Source organism: Acartia tonsa, chromosome 13, assembly GCF_053477335.1.
Source record: "Acartia tonsa isolate MP-2025a chromosome 13, ASM5347733v1, whole genome shotgun sequence".
Taxonomy (NCBI): Eukaryota; Metazoa; Arthropoda; class Copepoda; order Calanoida; family Acartiidae; genus Acartia; species Acartia tonsa.
Window position 1 is genome coordinate 2,176,035 of NC_137272.1, and position 23,649 is coordinate 2,199,683.

The following is a 23,649-nucleotide window of genomic DNA, read 5'->3' on the forward strand; positions in this document are numbered from 1 at the left end:
CCTATTTAGCAGGAAGTCGTGATAAGGCCCTCGAGGCATTAGTTCTAGGTTTTAAAACATAGGGCACATATTTTTGGCATTCTAAATCCATACTTGCGACTCTAATCTTTGAGACTTTAAAAAAAAACATACATAAAATAAAATAATATTTTGTTAATAACTTTAAAATGTAGTTTTTTTACTTTATCCAAAATACTTTAAACCATAATAAAAGTATTTCTAGTGCTACTTTATTTTATTCAGAATACTTTTCCTTATTTAAAAAAAAAATATCTTCAATAGGGAATTAAAGAGTGATCAAACCCCCCCCCCCCCCGCCCCCCCAAAAAATTAATTCTCTCTTGAGATTCTTGACCCCGCTAACCCCCGCCCAATATAAAAAAATCAAACGCCCTAGTAAAACTGTATATCTATTTGCAGACAAAATGCTGAAATCTTCGTTGATTTTCCTGCTCATAGCAACTGCATCTGCCGTTCAACTCAAGAATGTTAAGAGGTAATATAGCGCAAGCAACGGAATAAGACGGACGGACGTTACTCAATTCAACCGTAGAGAAGCTTCGCTTCTATCCCCCATAACACAGAGGTTTATACAAGTTTATCAGTTATCTAGACACGACCACGAAAATACTAAATTCAATATCTACGGAATAGGATAGGTTAAATAGAATAATGAAAGATCCCCCCCCCCCTTATATATTTTGATGATATAGATAATACAAATTTATACTTTACCTATCATTATCATTATGGGGCGCGCGTGTAACATGTAAATCCTTATAATAAAGTAACAGGATGTTTGTGTGTGTGTCTGTGTGTTTGTGTGTTTGTACCGAAGGATCTCGCTAACCGCTGAACCGATCGGGTTCTCCTTAACAGGGTAGATTCTCATATGTCCCGGTTTAGGTTTATAACTATTTTGGGGGAGGGTACCACCACCCTCCCTAGAGAAATTAATTTTTTTTTAAATTTCTCAATTTTAGAAAGAGAGTTCAACGAAAAACAAACATCAAACGTAATTTTTTTTACTTTTTCTTTTAAAATCTAAAATAAGAAATTGAATTATTAAATTCGACTCTCTCCTCCTCAAGTGCCCCTAGAGGCCTCTAGGGGCATAGCCGCTAGTATAGAATAAACTAACCATTTTATAGATTCTTCAAGATAGATATATCCTTATAATAAAGTAACAGGATGTTGTGTGGTTGTGTGTTTGTACCGAAGGATCTCGCTAACCACTGAACCGATCGGGTTCTCCTTAACAGGGTAGCTTCTCATAGGTCCAAGGAAGGTTTATAACTATTTTCTTGGGGGGGGGACACCCCCAACCCCCCCCAAAAATGAAAAATCCCCCCCCCCCAAAAAAAAAAAAATTTAATTTCTTAACTAAATTTTTTTCGCCCCCCCCCCCAAAATTTTTTTTTAAAACTTTTTCTTTTAAAATCTGAAATAAGAAATTGGGTTATCAAATTCCTCTCTCCTCTTCTCAGGTACCCCTAGAGGCCTCTAGGGGCGTACCCGCTAGTAACAAATAAATTAAACGGAATTAATTTTAGTTTTTGCATTTTAATTCAAATGTGCTGACTTTTAATTTAAGAAGAAGCAAAGTCACAACAAGTTAGTTATTTCTCGCATCGTATTATAAACGGCTTTCCGCGGATATAGCCGGTGCCTTCGGCACCTCGGGGCTAAAAAAACTAGTTTTAATCTTAAGATTGTACATTTTTATATTCGTAGAAAGCTGGATATAATTCGGTGCTAGACATAGTTTTTTCGTATGGATGAGAACCGGTTCCTATCCACCGGATTCGAATGAATACGAGAAAATAGTATTATTACTTTTCTGTGGGATACTTCATAGGGAAATTGGCTTAGGTTGAACTATCCGCCAGAAAAAATATCTATAAAGAGTGTTTAAACAAACAATAGCTTCACTTTTTTCAATATAAACCCTACAGTTTTGGTCAAAAACTAAAATAATGACCCAATTCATAAATTGTCATTCATTTTAGAATAATTTGTCTAATTTAACTGAAATCTTGTAGATAGACCCCATTATGTTTAAAGTTTTTGATGGGGCATATAAAGACCTTTATATAGACTCCTTTACCAGATTTCTAACTCATCCTTGCCAATTTGGCATCAAAAAGACAGACCCATCCTACATTGAGACATGACGGCTACAAGATTTCTAATATTTAAGACTATTTGTTGATTTTTTATCTCCATGTAAGGAAAATTGTAAGGGCTAGGACTCAAGCTGTAGTTCTCAGGAGAAGTGAGTAGAAATCATAATTCAATGGTGTTTTTTTATTTTCATTGCTTGGACATGATTTTGGTAAATTTTTTTTTGGTTTTTGACCAAAACTGTAGGGTTTATATTGAAAAAAGTTAAGCGATTTTTTTAAAAACACACTTTATGTATATTTATGAACAATAACAAACATTCCACAAATCAACAATAATAACTTTCTTAGGTCAATACGACTAGTACAGTTGTGGAGTTGAATCCATTTTTATAGAAGCAGCAATATAATCTATGATTACGGTTTTGACCCTCTAAAAACGTAATCTACCATTCCGCTTTCCCTCTCTTGTTAATGATATCATCAACCTAGAAAACGAATTAAAAATCAAAAGGAGGCTCTAAAATTTATATTTTATTTGAAAAGGTTGTTATTTTGACTTCTGCAAAACATTTTTCAAAAATATTTCAAAAATTGTATCGGCATTGATGATATCATCACCAAGAGAGGCAAAATTGGAATTGTAGATTACAAAAATCATATCGGCGTTGATGATATCATCACCAAGAGAGGGGAAAGTGGAATGGTAGATTAAGTTTTTTAGAGGGTCAAAACTGTAATCATAGATTATATTTCTGCTTCTATAAAAATGGATTCAACTCCCCAACTGTAGTAGTTATCGAAATCTTAGCATAAAAACAGCAATCATAGATACATGCTTCCTCTTTATATTAAAGTGTCAGGATTAAAACGTGAATAGAAAAAATCTGAAAAATGTTTTGCAGAAGTCAAAATAACAACCTTTTCAAATAAAATATAAATTTTAGAGCCTCCTTTTGATTTTTAATTCGTTTTCTAGGTTGATGATATCATCACCAAGAGAGGGGTAAGTGGAATGGTAGATTAAGTTTTTTAGAGGGTCAAAACTGTAATCATAGATTATATTTCTGCTTCTATAAAAATGGATTCAACTCCCCAACTGTAGTAGTTATCGAAATCTTAGCATAAAAACAGCAATAATTTTTAAAAAACATTTTTAAGCTTCTGCAGCCCATATTTCTCAATGAATTATCAAAAAATGTATATGTCCTTGTTCTCTGTAGATTTCCACATAAGTAGATATAAAAATATTTTTTTTACATCAATGAACAGCTGAGATTTTTAGAGCCAAAGTTTTGAAAAAGTGGCTGAGGAAAAAGTAACTTTTCAAGAAAAATGTTTTTTTAAAGTGAAATGACGTGTTTTCCTCATAATTTCAATACTTTTTATAAAACTTATACAAAGATGTTTCCAAGAAATTTATTTGATGCTGAAAGCACTTTTTCCACTTGCTCTAAAAGGCATTTTTAGATTAGTGTAAATTGCAAAAACACCCTTACAGAAAGAAATCCTATAAAAAATAGTAGCAAATTGAAAGTTTACATAAACAGAAATCAAACACTTTTTATTTTATCAAAATAAGTTAAAAAACCAAAAAGTTACAGCTACAAACTTTTATTAAACATTTAACAATTTAAATGATTTTTATGTGTCTTAGATTAAATTGTTGAGTGGGCGTGAATTTATTGGTAAAGGTGGCGCTAATCCTTCTGGTAATGAGCATAAATTGGGGAGGGGTTATTTAACCCATTAGTGACGAACCGGCTTTTAACGCCCGGTTCCAGAAAATGCCGAAAAAAACCGGTTTTCAGTTTCAGAATTGCATCATGCTCGCATGAGCCTACCCTTTACTGCGCTGTTTTTCAATTCCCCCCAGAGAGAAGCGTTTCTATCTATTAGGTCGGCCACAATCTTTCATCGAAAATGGGTGAACCGAGAAAAACAAGGTGATTTAAAATACCCCTTCTAACTTTTTTGTTTATGAAGTAAAGTTAGTGATTTTTTTCGTAAAATTTAAAGTTTATTGGCAACTACATTCATTTGTGAAATCGTTTTATTCAAATTATTATTTTTTATATGATTTTTTTATCGTTTAATTATGTTCTATATAACTCCGGTTCGGCGTGAGTAAAAATACCCGAAAGTTTTATTGCCCGGCTCGGCGTGAGTAAAAATACCCGGTTTTAACTTTTCAACCATTAGATATATTAGATATTTTTATCATTTATTATTCTCTTCAAATGTAAAAATTTCTTTATTTCCCAATGATAAATATAATTGATAGATAGATAAATAAAAGGATCGATAGATAGATAGATAGACTGATATATAGGGATAAGACAATGGCCGATAAATTTATGTAGATTCCCAATGATAATCAACAATTGTTGGATAGATAAATAAAAGGATCGATAGATAGATAGATAGACTGATATATAGGGATAAGACAATGGCCGATAAATTTATGTAGATTCCCAATGATAATCAACAATTGTTAGATAGATAAATAAAAGGATGGATGGACAGATAGATAGATATATCTTGGTTTAGACTTTATTACATAAATATTTTTAAGGGGGGGGGGGATATGTTTTTTTCTCTCAAAAAAACAATACTATTTTAAATTTTTAGGAGTACAAAATTGACAAAGATATGTGATAAGTCTTTTTTAGTCTTTCCTTTATCAATAAAAATTATATCTTTTTTATATATTTGTCAATTACTGATACTCCCATTATTATCAATACAAATATTAGCAAAAGTTTTAAAACTTCTTCGAAATGGGCTTTTTTAACCGAAAACGGCGGCACCTATAGCCAAAATCTTAAATGTGATATAAATCGCTTCGTATATTACTTGTAGCTCTACAGATTACATGAGGTTGTGTAGTTTTCAATTACAGATCGTATCAAAGTTCTAAAAAGTGTTCATCTCACTTTGGGCGTTCAAAAATTACATTTTTAACTTTTTGGGCCAAAAAACCGGGTATTTAGGTCGCAAACGGGCTTTAATGCCGGGGGAAAGCACCAAAAAACGCCAAAAACGGTTATTAATGCCGAAAGGTTTTTTTACTCGCGCCGAACTGGGTTTTATTGCAACTTTCCTGTGCACGCCACTAGAGCAAAACAAAAAAATTGGAATTCCGTTTTGACCATTATAAAGCTTCCCTGAGATTTTCAGCTCGATCGGTCCATAAAAGTGGCGCTCGGCACTAATGGGTTAAGGTCATATTTAATAAGTGGGAGATATTATAAGATTTGAGGGAAAATGGTTATAAGAAAAATGTATTCAGTAAAATTTGAAAAGTAGTTTTTTCTATGTAAAAGTAACGTTTTTTAATGCAATAAAAAATGTATCAATTGTAAACTTGCTCTTCTTTCTTATTTGTTTTTTAACTGGTTGATAAAAAGTAATATACTAATAAAAAACTAAGAAATATTTAGCAATATTCAGTTTCTCAAGCACTTTTTCCAAACTTTGGCTTTAAAAATCTCGGCTGTTAATTTATGTAAAAAAAATATTTTGATATCCTTTGATGTAGAAAATTATAGAGAACAAGTACATATGAATCTTTTAATATTTTATTGAGAAATATAGGCTGCAGATGCTTAAAAATACTTTTTCGAGGGTCATGCTGTAAAACATATAAAAATAGCCCAAAACCTGCTAAAAGATAGTCTGACTGCTATGTTTGTTTTCTTAAAACGACAGAATATTTAATTTTGATATCTAGAACTGAAAAAGTTTTGAAAATCGGACAATAAACACCAAAGATATGGAGAAAAATGTGAAAACTATAAAAATAGCCTAAAACCTGCAAAAAGGCAGTCGGACCGTCATGGTTGTTATCTTTAATTGACAGGAAATTTAATTTTGATATCTGTAAATGAAAAAATTTTGAAAATCGGACCATAAACACCAAAGATATGGAGAAAAAATATAAAAAATTAAAAATAGCCTAAAACCTGCTAAAAAGGAGTCCGACTGGCATCCATGTTTTATACTTGATTATGCTCCATATTAATAAGATTGTTGACAAGAAATTTCAGCCTTCTATCTTAAATAGGAGCCGGAAAACGTTTCCACTATTCTGTCTCAGATGGACGGACAGATATTTAAAATTATAGAGTCGCTTCGCTACTTACTAATTTAAGGGGGGCAGCAGTTCTGACACTTTTGCGTAAACAGGAAGCTTAGGCTTTGTCTTAGGAGTGAGATGATGGGTTATTAAAGAAAAAAGTTTAGTTTTGGGGTGTATTTTCCTTTTATTTAAATTTTTTTTGGTAGGTCTCCAGGTTCAGGTGCTGCAGGCTGGAAGGTCACTTCTGGACAGGTATAAATAAAAAAAAAATTAGTTTGAAGAGTTAGAGATCAACTTATTAAACCAAATATGCATCTTTTGGGATTTTATGAGCATATATGAAGAAAAAATGAAAAACAGCCTCCAGGTTCAGGTCCTGCAGGCCTCCAGGTGAATTTTGGACAGGTAAAGACGGAAAATTATTAATTTTGAAGTTAGAACAAAACTCATTAAACAATAGTTGCTACTTTATGGATGGTATGAACTAATTTGATAAAAAATTTGAAATCGGGCTCCAGGTTCAGGTAGTGCAGGCCTCCAGGTAAATTCTGGACAGGTAAAAACGGAAAAATTTCAGTTTTAAAGTTAGAGCATAACTTCTTTAACAAAAGTTGCTACTTTATGGATAGTATTCACTCATGTGAAGAAAAATTTGAAATCGGGCTTCAGGTTCAGGTACTGCAGGCCTCCAGGTGGATCCTGGACAGGTAAAACTAAAAATTCTCACTTTTAAAGTTAGAGCATAACTTCTTAAACAAAAGTTGCTACTTTATGGATAATAGGTATTAACTCATTTGAAGAAAAATTTGAAATCGATTACAAATTTTTCTTTAAACTATTTAATACCATACATAAAGTAGTAACTTTTGTTAAATAAGTTTTGTTTAAACTTCAAAGGTATTATTTTTAGTTTTTCCTGTCCAGAATCCACCTGGGGGCCCGCAAGAACCTGGAGCCCGATTTAAAATTCTTCTTCTAATGAGTTAATAATATCCATAAAGTAATGACTTTTATTACATAAGTTTTGTTCTAACTTCAAAAGTACAATTTTTCAGTTTTTTCCTGTCCAGAATTCACATGGAGGCCTGCAGTACCTAAACCTAGAGCCCGATTTCAAATTTTATTTTCAAATTGGTTAATACTATCCATAAAGTAGCAAATTTTGTTAAATAAGTTATGCTCTAACTTAAAAAGTAAAATTTTTTAGTTTTTAATCTGTCCAGGATTCAGCTGGAGGCCTGCAGTACCTGAACCTGGAGCCTGATTTCAAATTTATCTTCAAATTGGTTAATCCATATACTAAAGTAACAGGGTGTTTGTCTGTTTGTCTGTGTGTCTGTACCGAAGGATCTCGCTAACCACTGAACCGATTGGGTTCTTCCTAAAAGGGTATATTCTCATAGGTCCCGGGAAGGTTTTTAACTAACGTCAAAAGCAACATAGACATATTTTAAATATAAAAAAAACATTTAAAGTGCCACTAGAGGCCTCTAGGGGCGTAGCGGCTAGTAATATCCATAAAGTAGCAATTTTTGTTAAATAAGTTATGCTCTAACTTTAAAACTGAAATTTTTTGGTTTTACCTGTCTAGGATCCACCTGGAGGCCTGCAGTACCTGAACCTGGAGCCCAATTTCAAATTTTTCTTCAAATGAGTAAATACTATCCATAAAGTAGCAACTTTTGTCAAATAAGTTATGCTCTAACTTTAAAACTGAAAATTTTTAGTTTTACCTGTCCAGGATCCACCTGGAGGCCTGCAGTACCTGAACCTGGAGCCTGATTTCAAATTTTTCTTCAAACATGTAAATACAGTCCATAAAGTAGCAACTTTTGTTAAGTTTGTTTTGTTCTAACTTCAAAAGTAAAAATTTTAAGTTTTTAACCCTTACAGATCGGGGGGGGGGGGGGGGGCTCAAAGAGCCCCCCCCCTCTAGTTTTTTCAATCTCATTTTTTTGTAGGTAAGTTGGAGAGCTGTAACTTCATGACTTTTTAAGTTTAGTAATTATACGTCAGCAAGAGTTGATTTTATTAGGATATCTGGTCTGTGTCGGTCGTGGTGTCCGGTCAAAGTCGGTTGGGTAGCAAAAAAAATTTTTAAAAAATCTAAATAAATCTTAATTTCTACATTATGACTTTTGTGTATAAGGTAGAAACCTAAAATTTTTTTGGTGTATACTTAGATATCAATGACCTTCTGAGAAAAGTGGTGTTATGACCGTTTGACCGCTCCCTGACCGACTTTATGACCGACTTTTGTCCGGCTTTTACTACAGACATAAATCATGAATATCGTGGCTTCTATTACAGCTAGAGACCTATAATTTTTTTTGGTAAATCCTTGAGCAATGATAAACAGATGAAATACTAATTTGTGCCGCCAGCCGCCGTTTTACCGCCGTAACCACCGAAAATGGCGGTTTCCGTTATTTTCCGTTTTTCGGCGATGATCAGAAAAAATAATTTTTTTGTTATGAAAAATAAAAGTTTGTCCTAAAATTTGGTCATCCTAGCTGCAAAATTGGCCGCTCTACAGCTGTTTTTAAAATTTAGCGGCTGGCCGCTAAAAAGCGGCTAAGGAGCGGTCTGGCCGCTATGACAAGAAAAAGTAATTTTCTCTAAAAACACATGAACCACCAGAAAAAATTTTTACATCTTTATCTGTACCAGGAGCCGAGATAGAGGGGGGGGCTCCTGGCTCCTTGAGCCCCCCCCCCCCGATCTATTAAGGTGGGAATTGGGGCCCGATCTGTAAGGGTTAACTGTCCAGAATTTACCTGGAGGCCAGCAGGACCTGAAACTGGAGCCCGATTTCAAATTTTTCTTCAAGTTAGTTCAAACCATCCATAAAGTAGCAACTTTTGTACAATAAGTTTTGTTCTAACTATAAAATTAAAAATTCTCAGTTTTTACCTGTCCAGAATTCACCTGGAGGCCTGCAGGACCTGAACCTGGAGGCTGATTTTTTTTTCTTCACATATGCTCATGACATCCCAAAAGATGTATATTTGGTTTAATAAGTTGATATCTAACTCTTCAAACATTTTTTTATTTTATTTATACCTGTCCAGAAGTGACCTTCCAGCCTGCAGCACCTGAACCTGAAGACCTATAAAAAAAATTTAATATAAGGAAAAATCATAACATAAAAAAATTTTATTATAAGTAAAAAATCATCAAGTTTTAAATGGACTTTCTGGTAACAATATAAAGTTGTTACTCTTTCTAAATTATACCTAATTTTTATAGGAATCAACATGTAAAGTTTGAAATTGATAGGACAATTCTAACCTATTTAAATTAACCAGAATAGCTAACTGTCCCAGAATAAAATAAACTCACATACAGATGGACAGACCATAATTATAGAAAAGCATTGCTTTTAAAAAAACTCACTGACAGTAAAAAACTGATTCATTTTCCAATATTTTTTACAAAAGCAGAAAAAAAGTTACAATGACAAGCTGACAGACATTTCAAATTATAGATAAACTCCGTCAACAATTTCAAGTTTAATATTTCAACTAAATTTATACCTGCAAACATAATTTACTCTGATACCATCTCATTTGAACATATGCGAACACATTCGAATTAATTGATACTTGATCTAAAGTGTTCAAATAAAGGTTACTAAGGAATTAAATTTATTTACATATATAAAATACATTATTATACAGATTTTTATTTTTTTTTATATTTTAATAATTGGTGGTAAATAAACCACTTTTTTTAACGCCCCCATAAAACGTTCCCATGTATAAATTAAAGAATTATCTCTCTTAAAGAAAACATGGAGGCTATTAAGTACATAGATTAATTGTTTTTTTTCTTCTTAGTATTTAAGTTAATTTTTGAAACAAACTTGGAAAAGAAGCTTTCAAGATTTTAAAAATCAACAATTATTTCTTTAAAAAAATAATTTAAATATCTGAAAATTTGCCGTTAGCTCTCAGTTGGTAAAAAACAAAATAATTTCTTGTAGCGGGGCTACTCTATTACTATTAATATTACAGAAATTTTACATGAGTATTAAAGTAATTATCATAAGATTAGCACCAGTTTTGTAAGCTTAGGCATTCGGAACCTTGTTTTCACTTATTATCCACGGAAAGATGTCTATAATACAATGTGGTAAATTACTCAACAAATTTATTTAGGATCTACAATATTTTGATATACAAGATACAAAATATATTTCTTTTATTTCATGAAAAAAATATTTTCTATTTTTCATCCCTTTTGTCCTTGTTAACACAGTATAAACTTTTTACAGCAGAGAAAGAGTGGGCAATGACAATAGTCCCCAAAGTTTTAAAATAACGTTTTCTTATTAGTTGGCTTAACAATTATGGGGATTAAGTCAATTGAAATTGGTTGCTTTATTAGGTTGAGCGTCACACTTTTCAACAACAAATTTTAATCTACAGAAGGGGTTATTCTAAGTATCATCATAGGGGATGTAAATTAATTTATCGCCCATTGTCTTATCCCTTTAGATCCATTACACCAACTACTGTATACCCTTTCTAATATAATTTGCTTTTGTGTATTGATGAAACAATATGCTGATGTGATAATATGCGGAAATGACCGCACACTGTTGAATTGGTTCTTTCCCCCCAACTTACTTGTTTCACTACGCCTCCCACAGTACAAAACTGTATAAAAGTCGTCAGAAATTAAGAACTAAAAATCATGAGATATTTGATCATGCAGGTAATGCGTGGACCTACCATATTCCCTACAACCAATTTTTATTGTATGACGTCATTTTTATTGGACACTATACTCTGTTTCTTTGTATTTGTATTAGTAAGTCAGCTAGAATATTGTTTACTTTTTAAAAATACATCAGCTTTAAATAAATTAGTTTTTATTTGAAAAAGAATTAGAGAAAAAGTTATTTGATTTTAATGGAGAAAAAAATCTTTATTTTTACTGTTAAATGATAAATATTTTTATGAAACATTTGCCTGAAACAACTCCAAAAATATTTTAACAAAAAAAGGTAAGTAACTAAGGCTAAGGGGGATCAGGCTTTATACAAATCCAATAATTATGAAAGATAAGATCCTCCCACTCATACATAGGAATCTATTTATGTATTTAATTATAGAAGGCTTATTTATAGAACATATGATCCCTTTTGGTGTAACACTCTTATAATTAAAAGAACACTATTAATTTTATTTTTATGCAAGAAAACTGTACTTTTCTTTGAAGTACCCAACGAAAAAAGACACCCCCCCCCCCAAAGCCAAACTCTTATATTGAAAGTAAATTAAAAATAAATAGGGTAATTTTTTTTCTCATATTCATTCGAATCTGGTGGATAGAAACCGGTTCTCATCCATATGAAAAAACTATGTCTAGCATCGTATTATATCCAGTTTTCTACAAATATATAAATGTACAAGCATAAGATTAAAACCAGTTTTTTTAGCCGGTGCCTTCGGCACCACGGGGCTAAAAAAACTAGTTTTAATCTAATAATTGTACATTCTATATCCGCGGAAATCCGTTTATAATACGATACGAGAAATAACTATTCTCGTATTCATTTGAATCCAGTGGATAGGAACCGGTTCTCATGAATACGAAAAAACTATGTCTAGCATCGTATTATATCCAGTTTTCTATGAATATAGAAATGTACAATCATAAGATTAAAACCAGTTTTTTTAGCCGGTGCCTTCGGCACCACGGTGCTAAAAAAACTAGTTTTAATCTCATATTTGTACTTTCTATATCCGCGGAAAGCCGTTTATAATACGATGTGAGAAATAACTATTCTCGTATTCATTCGAATCCTGTGGTTAGGAACCGGTTCTCATCCATACGAAAAAACTATTTCTAGCATCGTATTATATCCAGTTTTCTACGAATATAGAAATGTACAATCATAAGATTAAAACCAGTTTTTTTAGCCGGTGCCTCCGGCACCTCGGGGCTAAAAAAACTAGTTTTAATCTTATAATTGTACATTCTATATCCGCTGAAAGCCATTTATAATACGATACGAGAAATAACTATTAAAACCAAGTTGAAACAAAACTTAAGACAGATACCATTTACATTTACATTTGATTTGTATGAAATAAATACTAGTTTGTTTCTCCCTTAGCCTTAAAGGATGCACTAACTCTTGCTTTTTATTTTGTTTTAAATGAAAGAAAAGTAAATAGGTTGAAACTTTTATTTAATTGGCACCACGGGGCTAAAAAAACTAGTTTTAATCTCATATTTGTACTTTCTATATCCGCGGAAAGCCGTTTATAATACGATGCGAGAAATAACTATTCTCGTATTCATTCGAATCCGGTGGATAGGAACCGGTTCTCATCCATACGAAAAAACTATGTCTAGCATCGTATTATATCCAGCTTTCTACGAATATAGAAATGTACAATCATAAGATTAAAACCAGTTTTTTTAGCAGGTGCCTTCGGCACCACAGGGCTAAAAAAACTAGTTTTAATCTCATATTTGTACTTTCTATATCCGCGGAAAGCCGTTTATAATACAATGCGAGAAATAACTATTCTCGTATTCATTCAAATCCGGTGGTTAGGAACTGGTTCTCATCCATACGAAAAAACTATGTCTAGCATCGTATTATATCCAGTTTTCTACGAATATAGAAATGTACAATCATAAGATTAAAACCAGTTTTTTTAGCCGGTACCTCGGGGCTAAAAAAACTAGTTTTAATCTTATAATTGTACATTCTATATCCGCGGAAAGCCGTTTATATTACGATACGAGAAATAACTATTAAAACCAAGTTGAAATAAAACTTAAGACAGATACCATTTACATTTGATTTGTATGAAATAAATACTAGTTTGTTTCTCCCTTAGCCTTAAAGGATGCACTAACTCTTGCTTTTTATTTTGTTTTAAATGAAAGAAAAGTAAATAGGTTGAAACTTTTATTTAATTGTACTTTTCTTTGATGGTTAAATCTAATTTGTTGTACTTTTAAAATTATTGTTTAAATTGATAAAAATCTTAAACGTATCAAGTATTAACTCTATAGAAGCAGGAAGAAATGACTTTGATTTCTTAAATTGCTGCACGAACGACTTTATTAAACTTACTATCAGGGATCTTAAGTGATAAGATAATGGACGATATAAATAGCACATACATATTACTTTTATATATTACTAGCGGCTACGTCTCTAGAAGCCTCTAGTGGCAATTTAAATGTTTAGTTTTTTGTTGCATTCAAAGTTGCGTAGGAGTCTCTTTCTACGATACCTCGCAATGTTACGTAAAAATGAAAAAAAAATTCGATTTATTGTGATTTCTCTTGGGGGGGTACCCTCCCCCAAAATAGTTATAAACCGTCCAGGGACCTATGAGAAGATACCCTGTTAAGGAGAACCCGATCGGTTCAGCAGTTAGCTAGATCCTTCGGTACAAACACACAAACATCCTGTTACTTCAGTATAAGGATAGTTATTGGTTGAAATGTCATAAAACTACTACTGTTGAATCAACAAATCAAAATACCTAAAGTTTTTGAGCCAACGAATATAATAATTTAATAATAAACAGCTTGGTTTCAGTGTAATTCATCATATGCCCCTCCCTCAAGCTTGATAACATCTATGAGAAGCGAAGCTTTAAAAATCATAAATAAGATAAATAAGGAGAGAAGGGAAAAAGATGATAATAAGAAATCACAAATTATTTTTAGTTGATCATTTTGATGTCGTTTGTTGCATGACTAACGGACTGACCAATGAAGTAAATTGTGTATCTTATGCTAATTGCTATATTCTTCAAAAGCATCAGCATTTTATCGTAAATAGTAGCCTAGAAAATCACATTTTCCCCATAACGTTTAGAAAGAACAACAATTTGAATTATAGAGTAACTCTTTTACTAAAAACATTACAATTAATGAATCTACTTAACTAGGTAAACCATATGCATCAGTATTACTATATGCTCTGTGAAAAAAAGGAAATAATTTTCTTCCTTTTTTCGAACGTAGCTTTACATTTATGCCCTTTGTCGGTTAGTATGTCAGTTTTGTAATAATTTTATTATTCGTAGAAAATTGTCCATAATTCGATACATGATTTTTCCGTATGTTTCAGAACCGGTTTTAATTCAGCGGATATAAATCGGTTTCGAAGATATGAGAGGAGAAGTGGGAAAGAAAACCCCCAAAAAAGAAATGGATAATCCCTCATTTGAACCTAGTAATAGTGTCTAACTTTTTATCTTTGTGACGTAACAAATCGAAGGATGAGGGGGGAGGTGGGAAAGAAAACCCTATTAAGAGATGAATTTTTGTTACGTCGCAAAAATAAAAAGTTAGATATTATTACTAGGTTCCCTTTTATGATTTTTGAGACACTTTGTCCAGTTACAAACTAATTCCTAAATTAAATCTTGTTTTTAGGGGAGACATTGGGAGTAATATAGAAAGATCCTTAACAAGAGAAGAATTACCGACCAGAACATATGCAGCAGAACCTGTAGTAGCCAATAGAAGATTCTACTCTAGGAATGGATTTAATGTACCTTAGGATCTCACAAATTGCTTATTTATTGCATGGAAATACATATTGCTATATATTTTATATTAATTTCTTTTTCGATCATTTTTTTTTGGGGGGGTTGCAAACTATAAAAAGTTTTCATAAATTTCTATAGAATTAATGTTTTTAATTTGATAGAACATTTCTTTTACAAGTATAATAGCAACTTAACTCTTTAATTCTATGCATTAAAGAAGATTCATTTTGTGTATGTTCAGTTTATTAGGATCTCATAAACAGCTGAACTTTTAAATATTTACCATGGACATTTACCATGAATATTTAAAGTTATTACATCCAAAACTCTTTAGACCTGACGGGGGCAGAAATCAGTTTGCTGCACGGCCACCAGTTGTCGCTAGTGTTGTCACTTTGGAAAATGGCGGTTCTGCTGACCTACCTAACCGGTTTTCATCCACCTCAGAAGACAATGAGGCCATTGCAGTTGAACGCAGGGAAGGTCTAAGAAGCCGGTTTACTATTGCTGAAGCTGAACCATCTAATGAAGGCAGGGAGTGGATGCTAAACCGGTTTTCTGGAGTTGGCAACACACCATTTGGCGATTCTGAATCCGCTGTTTCTGAAGAAAATGGCGACAGACGAAATTTGGGTTTTAGCGCCGAAACTTCAGGTACATTAGATTTGTCTTTTAGAAATAGCAGGGATCTAAAGAGATAAGATAATTGATGATAAATTGAAGTACTTCCCAATTATAATACTCAAAATTACCCCTCCTGTTGATTACAACTTAGTGTAAAAACCAATAATAATTCAAAAAAAGTCACAAAAGGTGTGAAGCCAACGAAAATGAAAAATTTATTATAAAACTAGTTTACTAAACAGCCCATTGTCCTCCTCCTTCCTGCAAAATAAGTTCCTATTCTAAATAATTAAAATGATCCTCATATTCTACCATTTATTTTTCAAAACTTTTTATTATTTTAGGACGGCAGTTGTACAACAAAGAATATCAATATCAGCAAAGGCGAAGATTTGATTCACAGCCAGCTGTTGGCGGCCTTAGGACTGAGGCAGAACTTGGAGGCGAGGATGTGGGTCAATATGGTAGAAATAAGAGGCCTAAAAGAGTTAGATTAGCAGGTAAACATTGGTTTTGCACAAGACAATTGCAATAATTGCTTTAAGACAGGGAGGAAGGGGACATTGAGCTGTTTATTACACTAGTCCCCAAAGTCTTATAATAATGTTTCATTTTTTGTTTGCTTAACAACCTTGGAAACTTTTATTGAATTTTGATAGTTGATTCATTTAATATTGTGTCCAAACATTTAAACCACTAATTGTAATCTACAGGAAGGTGATTTTGTTTATCATCATTGGTAGTGTACATCAATTTATTGGCCATTGTCTTATACCTGATCCCTGGCTTTAGGATAATATATGTAGAACCAGATATCTTAAGAGATAGGACATTACATGATAAAATTATATATTGTATATGTTCAATAGGGTGCGTCCAATTCCCTCTTTTTTTAGATTTTACTGTTATCATAAGTTGTGGAAGTCATATACATGTATATATTTTTCAAAACGGTTTTCAGATCTGTAATCAGCATTTCAATGCGGTCATTTTGATATGCAACATGCCTGTGTTTGAAGGAATTTAAATTTTTTGTTTTATAAGGGGGTGGGCACATATTATACTTCCCGCGAGCCCGTTGTTTTTGGATTAAAAAACCTATTTCAAGTTTCACAGGGTTTTATATTGGCTCAGTAACCCTTGCCAATGTCTACTAATGTGAAATTCCAAAATCGACCCACCCTAATGTTCAAAATACACTTTTTAAGACAAGTTTGGCCAGTGTTAACGTTTTTTTAGTCAACGAATGAGATAAAAAGAACGAAAACTTTGGGTACCAGGATCCTCCAGACTGTATGTCTATAAGTCTGTTATAAAGTTTATTTTCTTCATTAAACTTTCGTGATTATGAAATTTTAACAGGATTAGAAAGATTTTATTTTTATCATTTTTTATTTTAAGGAGGTCGACCAAATTTCGGAGCAGAACAACAATCAACGGACAACCAGCCGACAAGATGGCAAAACAGAGAGTTTGACAACTCAGACAATGTGTGGCAGACAGCAGACAAAGAGACAGAAGGTGTCAGCAGACAACAGCTGAGGTGGCAGAACAGACAGCAGTTTGTGGATAGAGAGGAATACAGGGTAGGTTTGGATTTTTTTTAAAAATATTGATTAAAGTGCTAGAAAGTGTCATTTTTGACGTCATTAAAATACGTCTGAAAGTGAGGGATGAAAGAAAAAGTGGAAAAAGAAACCTCTAAAATAGTTGGATAATAGACATATTTTTATGACGTCATGGCACTTTCCAGCGCTTTAAAATAATTTGAGAAGAAACGGAGTAACCTAAAATAAAAGTTAATATGAAAAAATCTTTAACTTGGAAAACAGTTAGAAATTATCAAAATGATTTTAATCTTATTCTTATAACTTTTAGATTCCTGTGCGAGAAGAAACCTACCGACCAGCACTACCTGCCAGAAATCTTATCAAGGTTTGAATTATATTAATTGTTTTTTATGCATACACTTACGTCTATGCACCTAGAGGTTTCTTGGGCCACTTGAGGGAAGGGATAAATGGGAAACTGACCCGATAATTTTATTTCTGTAAGAAATGAAAAGTAAAATTATTTGTGAAGGATTTTTATTCTTGGGGTGATTTCTCTTATGAGGAATGGGTTGGAGGATTTTCTCACAAATGGTAATAAAAATTCCCTGGACCTATAAGAAGGTACTGTAAGAAAAGAACCATATCGGTTCTATTTTATTAGCTGGACTAAACAAAAAGAATTCAGTTATACGTTACCAATATGGAAATACAGCATTGCCTTTAAAAAATTTAATACTCCATTTAAATACAAATTTAATATTGTTCTGCTTTTAAAAAACTGACTATCTTGGGATTTTTCATACACCTACTAAATTAGGACTATTTATAAATGTGTGAGATTAGCAACTCAAATAATAATTTCATATATTTAGGTTCAAGATGTAACTGAAGGCATAGCAAAGATCCTGGATGCTAATCCTGACGCAGGCTTTGATCAGGATGTACCTGACACTCTGGGAAATTTTATATAAATGATAAATGATAAAAATAATTATAAAGGGTGAGCAAAAAAAATGCGTAGATTTTTAAAATTCAAATTGCGCGGCTTGTGTTAATAGTAGAAAAATGTTACGCATACCATTAGAACCGATAAGAAGTCTATTTTTTGGAAATATAAAGACGATTCCTCTGCTACGTATAGTTAGGGAGCTACATGTTAAAATGTTCCAACTGACTTAAAACTTGACTTGCGAGTAAATTTTGGGACATTTTACCACCTAGCTCCTAGATTATTTGTAGCACAGGAACCGTTCTTATATTTCCAAAGAATACAGTTCATAGCGGTTCTAACGGTATGCCTAACATTTTTCTACTATTAACACAAGCCGCGCAATTTGAATTTTAAAAATGTACGCACGTCTTTTTGCAAGAATTATTGTCTAATATGTACTAATATACTCGCAAGTCAAGTTTTAAGTCAGTTGGGACATTTTAACACGTAGCTTCCTAACTATACGTAGCACAGGAACCGTTCTTATATTTCCCAAAAATAGACTTCTTATCGGTTCTAATGATATGCGTAACATTTTTCTACTATTAACACAAGCCGCGCAATTTGAATTTTAAAAATCTACGCATTTTTTTTTGCTCACCCTTTAATAATAAAAATCAGTTTGATAGAAATACAGCTACTCTGTAATTAAGACATGTATATCCATCCTTACAATATTCTGACCTAGTATTTTTTAAAACAAATTTTCTGAAGTTTAAAAACAATTTTATTAAATTGTTTGTATAAATTTGTATGAATAAACAATGTAACACATACTGTCCACCCACAACATTAAACTGCTGTAGGAGAAATGGGAATTATAGATCTGAGATACACTTCTTAAATTTTTATTGACAATTCCCCTTATCTATTTTTACTTGAATCTGCTTTAAATGTTGTTATGTGCTTCGAAACTTGTGGGCGATTAAATCACACAACATGTAAATCATAGATCATTACAAAACATCCTATTACTTAGTGTATTAATTTTGTATCAACCTATCTATCTGAGAAAATTAAGGTTAGGTTCATTTTTAGGGGTTTTTTGAGCCCCGGAGGGCTAGGGGTTGGTGGCAGGGGGGTGAATTCTAAACTAGAAGTCAGTTTATAACCATAAAAACTTAAGTTTAAGAAATCATCTCAATTGATCAAATGGTTTCTGAGAAAATTAAGGTTAGGTTCATTTTTATGGTTAATTTGAGCCCCGGAGGGCTAGGTGTTGGTGGCAGGAGGGTGACTTCTAAACTTAACGTTACTTTATAAGCATAATAGCTTAATTTTAAGAAATCATCTCTATTGATCAAAAGGTTTTGGAGATAATTAAGGTTTGGTTCATTTTAAGGGTTATTTTGAGCCCCGGGGGGGCTAGAAGGGTAACTTCGAAACTATTAGTTAGTTAATAAGCATAAAAACTTAAGTTTAAGAAATCAACTCTATTGATCAAATGGTTTCTGAGAAAATTAAGGTTAGGTTCATTTTTAGGGTTTTTTTGAGCCCCGGAGGGCTAGGGGTTGGTGGCAGGGGGGTGAATTCTAAACTAGAAGTCAGTTTATAACCATAAAAACTTAAGTTTAAGAAATCATCTCAATTGATCAAATGGTTTCTGAGCAAATTAAGGTTAGGTTCATTTCCAGGGTTTTTTTTAAACCGGAGGGCTAGGGGGTGGGGATAGGGGGTTGACTTCGAAACCATGAGATGTTCATACCAATAAAAGCTTAAGTTTAAGAAATCATCTCTATTGATCAAATGGTTTCTGAGATAATTAAGGTTAGGTTCATTTCCAGGGTTTTTTTGAGCCCCGGAGGGCTAGGGGGTGGGGGTAGAGGGTTGACTACGAAACTATGAGATGTTCATACTCATAAAAGCTTAAGTTTAAGAAATCAACTCTATTGATCAAATAGTTTCTGAGAAAATGAAGGTTAGGTTCATTTTTAGGGTTAATTTGTGTCACCTTGAGCAAATCAAAGCGTTTGATAGAAATTTTGTATTTTTTGAACAATTTCCAGGTACAGTTGTCCTTGAAAAAAAAAATTTTTACCTAATGTTCTATTCAGTAAGGAATACATATATATTTAGAGCACATTATCGTTCTACTATTGTTTTTAAGCCTTAGAACACACACCTTTACACACCTTTACAGAATTTACTAGAAATTTACGTCCCCCTTTATCCAATGAAAAGAATAAAAACATTAATATTTAATATAAAAAAATACCTTTTTAAGAGAAAATCAGAATTACATTATCCCCCCCCCCCCCCATTAAAAAAGGCTTGGATGTCCTTCGTGTTACATCAAAGCCTTTTAAAACAAATGATTTTAAATGTTTGAAAAAAACGAATTATATATAATGCTACACTTCTAATTTAAAAATGAAACATAACAAAAAAAAATCGCTCCTTAAATGTGAAAACTATCGTACTAAAGGTTTTTTAATGGCAGTTTTAATTGATTTGTGTTTTTACATAGAATAATATCTATAGAATGAATAAGCACATATGTAGAGAGTCATATATGGTAGATTAAGTGAAGAAATTAAAAATAACTTTTATTAACATTATAATTCTTATTTTGTTATTAGTGGAAAATTGTCTGTAATACGATGCTATACATGTATGACATTTTTACTGAGAACCGGTTCTTATCTAGCGGATATTTATCAGTTTCGAAGCCATACTGGAAATTAATTTCGATCTAGATTTTTGTTTCTTAATGAATGTTATCTATTTTGTTTTATTTAAAACTAGTGGCTTCGCCCCTAGCCTCTAGGGGCTTTGCCCCAAGAGGTATAATTACATCTTCTATTACTTACCCAGCAGAACGAATCGCAAATTTTCGCACCTACCCAGCAGGAAAATATTTTCTCGTTTAAATAACGAATTCGCAAAATTCGTAAAAAAATAGTCTAATGTGTTCTCAAGAAACTACTGGTGCTGCTCATAGTCTAATTCTCAAGATTTTTTTTTTTGGGGGGGGGAATTTTCATTTTTGGGGGGGTTGGGGGTGTCCCACCCCCCAAGAAAATAGCTTAAAACCACCACAGGACCAATAGGTATATACCCTAAAGAGTAGAATCCAGTTCAGTTCAGTGGTTACCGAGATCTTAAGCTTCAGACGGACAGACAGACGGACGGACGGACGGACAGACATCAAGCTACTTTGTATTATAGATAATACCTAATTATTCATCTATAACTATCTATGTATTTTTCAGGAAGTAAAACTAATATAATAAAATAAAAATGTATGGCTTTGGACGTTTAACAGTATTATGCATTTTTGGTAAGTTCTTTCAAATATTTTAGAACGAAGCTACTCTAATTTTAATAAAGTAAGTCTGTTTGTTCATTATGAAAATTTACGTAGTGGGACAAAGTGACTTAACAATCAGTCATGAGACCCCATAAAAATGAGGGAAAAGTGGGAAAGAAAACCCCTAAAAGAGATGGATAATCCCTTATTTTTATGACGTCACATGGCTGATTTTTGAGTTACTTTGTCCCACTACAAATTTACATTTCTAGGATAATATCATTAATAAACTGCAGATTTTTTGTGAAGATTTCCCCTGCAGTATTTTCTATATAACTCATCTTATAGAAAGAAAATCATATATCATATAAATCGCATCGTATTATAGATAACTTTTGATGAGTAATAAAATCAAAATTTAAAAATATTCTAGTATGGCTTTAAAACCGATAAATATCCACTGGATTGAACCGGTTCTCTGCCATACTGGAAAGTCATGTTCAGCATCGTATTACAGATAATTCTTCAGAAATAGAAATAGAAAAATAATACAAGTTTATTATAAATTTCTACGGTCCGTTGGGTCCAACAAAGCTGGAAATAATCTTACATTTTTTCTTCACTTTACTTACTTTACCGGAAAGCTGTCTATAATACGATATGATAACTAACGCTTTTATTTTTTCATTTTATGGAAGGTTACATCCTTGTCCCTTATTTCAGTTTGTTTTGGACATTTGAGAGCAAAACCAAGTGAATTAAAACTTAGTATACAACAGGTAGGAATTTATTATAACTTATAAGTATCAGCGTTGCTGAGCCGATTGATTTTGGTGCGGCTCCGGTTCCGGCTCCGCGGAGCCGTCTGTGATGATGGCGGCTCCGGCTCCCCACGTATATTTTTGACTTTTGAAGGTTTTAAAAGTTAAATTTTTGATAAAAATGGACTTGAAAAACTTAAAAGGTGCATTTGCACATGACAAAACAAAGTTACCAAATTATAATTTATAAAAAAAATCTCTTTATTTATCTAGTCCAGAGCCAATATCCCCGTCCCCTTGCACTATGGCGACTGGGTTCCCATCATTAAGGCTAAGGTAAACATACAGATAGAAAGATAGGTAAACAGACAAACGGACAGACAGACGAATAGACAGACAAACATACAGAATTATAGACATACAAATAGACATACAGATTTACATACAGATACGCATACAGTATATATTAGAGTGCACTTAGTCTCTAAGCTATTGGAGTGTTTTATTTTATATGTTTGTTAAAAAATATCCTTTTAACCGGTTTTGTTAGCCGATGGTATACATGATGGTCAAAATAAAGGTTTTTAGATCATAACCTTCTTAAAAAAAAAAAAAGCAAATATTAAAAATAGGGTTATTGATAAATCCAGGGATCGAAAGCCTCACGTAAGCCGCGCATAAGCCTCAGTTTTAAACCTGCTTGTGAGCAGAAAAAAAATTTCAGAAAGAAGGATTGTCTGCTAAAGAGCCGTTTCATACAAACAGCTGAATTTTATAGTGATAAAATCACGATTTCACTGAGGCTTACACGCGGCTTACGTGAGGCTTCCGATCCCTGGATTTATCAATAACCCTATTTTTAATATTTGCTTTTTTTTTTTTTTAAGAAGGTTATGCTCTAAAAACCTTTATTTTGACCATCATGTATACCATCGGCTAACAAAACCGGTTAAAATTAATCGTTTTCATATCCGCGGAATGTTGTATAATGCATGTAATACTATGCGATAAAAAACTATTATTGACATTTAAGGATGGTAAGAGAAGAATGAAATTAAGAGGTGCCAAAAGAAAGACTCAAGACTATAACAACAAATACGAGGTAACAAAATTTGAGTTCATTATCCTTATATACAGTGTGTTTTTTTTATGAGAACTTTTTTAAAGCAATTTTACCCCACTTATAGTTATCAGAATTTATTGATTAATGGCTTATTTTCTTTGTTTTTTAACCCTTAACGGTCGGGGGGGGGGGGGCGTTGAACGCCCCCCCATCCGGTTTTTTCTATCTCATTTTCTGTGTGTGAAAGATGAAGAGCCCAAACTGCTTGACTTTTTAAGTATGGGTATAACACATAACTGAGAGTTGGAATTTTTTGAATATCTCCATCCTGGCGGGCACAGGATGCCAGCAAACCTGGCAGGGTCATCCAGGTAAAGAGCCAAAATATTTATTGACTAAAACAAAGCATTTTATCATACCAAAATACTAAAAAATCCTCTAGTAGTACATCCTTATATGAAATACAGGTGTTCAAGACACTTTCAGGTTCCAGGTATGATCCTGCAGGTCCTGATCCTCCAGGTCTCCAGAAATCTTTAAAAGGCTCCTGTGGCCGCAATTTTTAACTTAGAGACTTCAAATTTTAAACTTAAGCTTTTCTTACATGTCTACATAACGTAATAAAATTTCATGAAGATCCGCCGCCGTTTTCCCGCCGACCGCCGA

At 32.8% G+C, this 23,649-nt stretch overlaps 2 protein-coding genes across 2 annotated transcripts in view; both read left to right on the forward strand.

Moving 5' to 3' along the window:
- Positions 1-425: 425 nt before the first annotated feature.
- On the forward strand, positions 426-18,397 carry LOC145304384 (uncharacterized). Its single transcript, XM_080146261.1, has 6 exons — positions 426-496; positions 15,076-15,395; positions 15,710-15,865; positions 16,767-16,951; positions 17,244-17,300; positions 17,791-18,397. Exons 1-6 carry the CDS (start codon positions 426-428, stop codon positions 17,887-17,889), a joined length of 888 nt encoding a protein of 295 aa, XP_080002387.1. The 3' UTR covers positions 17,890-18,397.
- Positions 18,398-21,114: 2,717 nt separating this feature from the next.
- The window catches only part of LOC145304200 (uncharacterized), a 114,909-nt gene continuing 112,374 nt past the window's right edge, over positions 21,115-23,649 (forward strand). The window contains exons 1-2 of the mRNA XM_080146017.1: positions 21,115-21,189; positions 21,883-21,938. Of these exons, the coding sequence (XP_080002143.1) occupies positions 21,150-21,189; positions 21,883-21,938 (96 nt within the window). The 5' untranslated portion in view covers positions 21,115-21,149. The remainder of the gene's footprint in view (positions 21,190-21,882; positions 21,939-23,649) is intronic.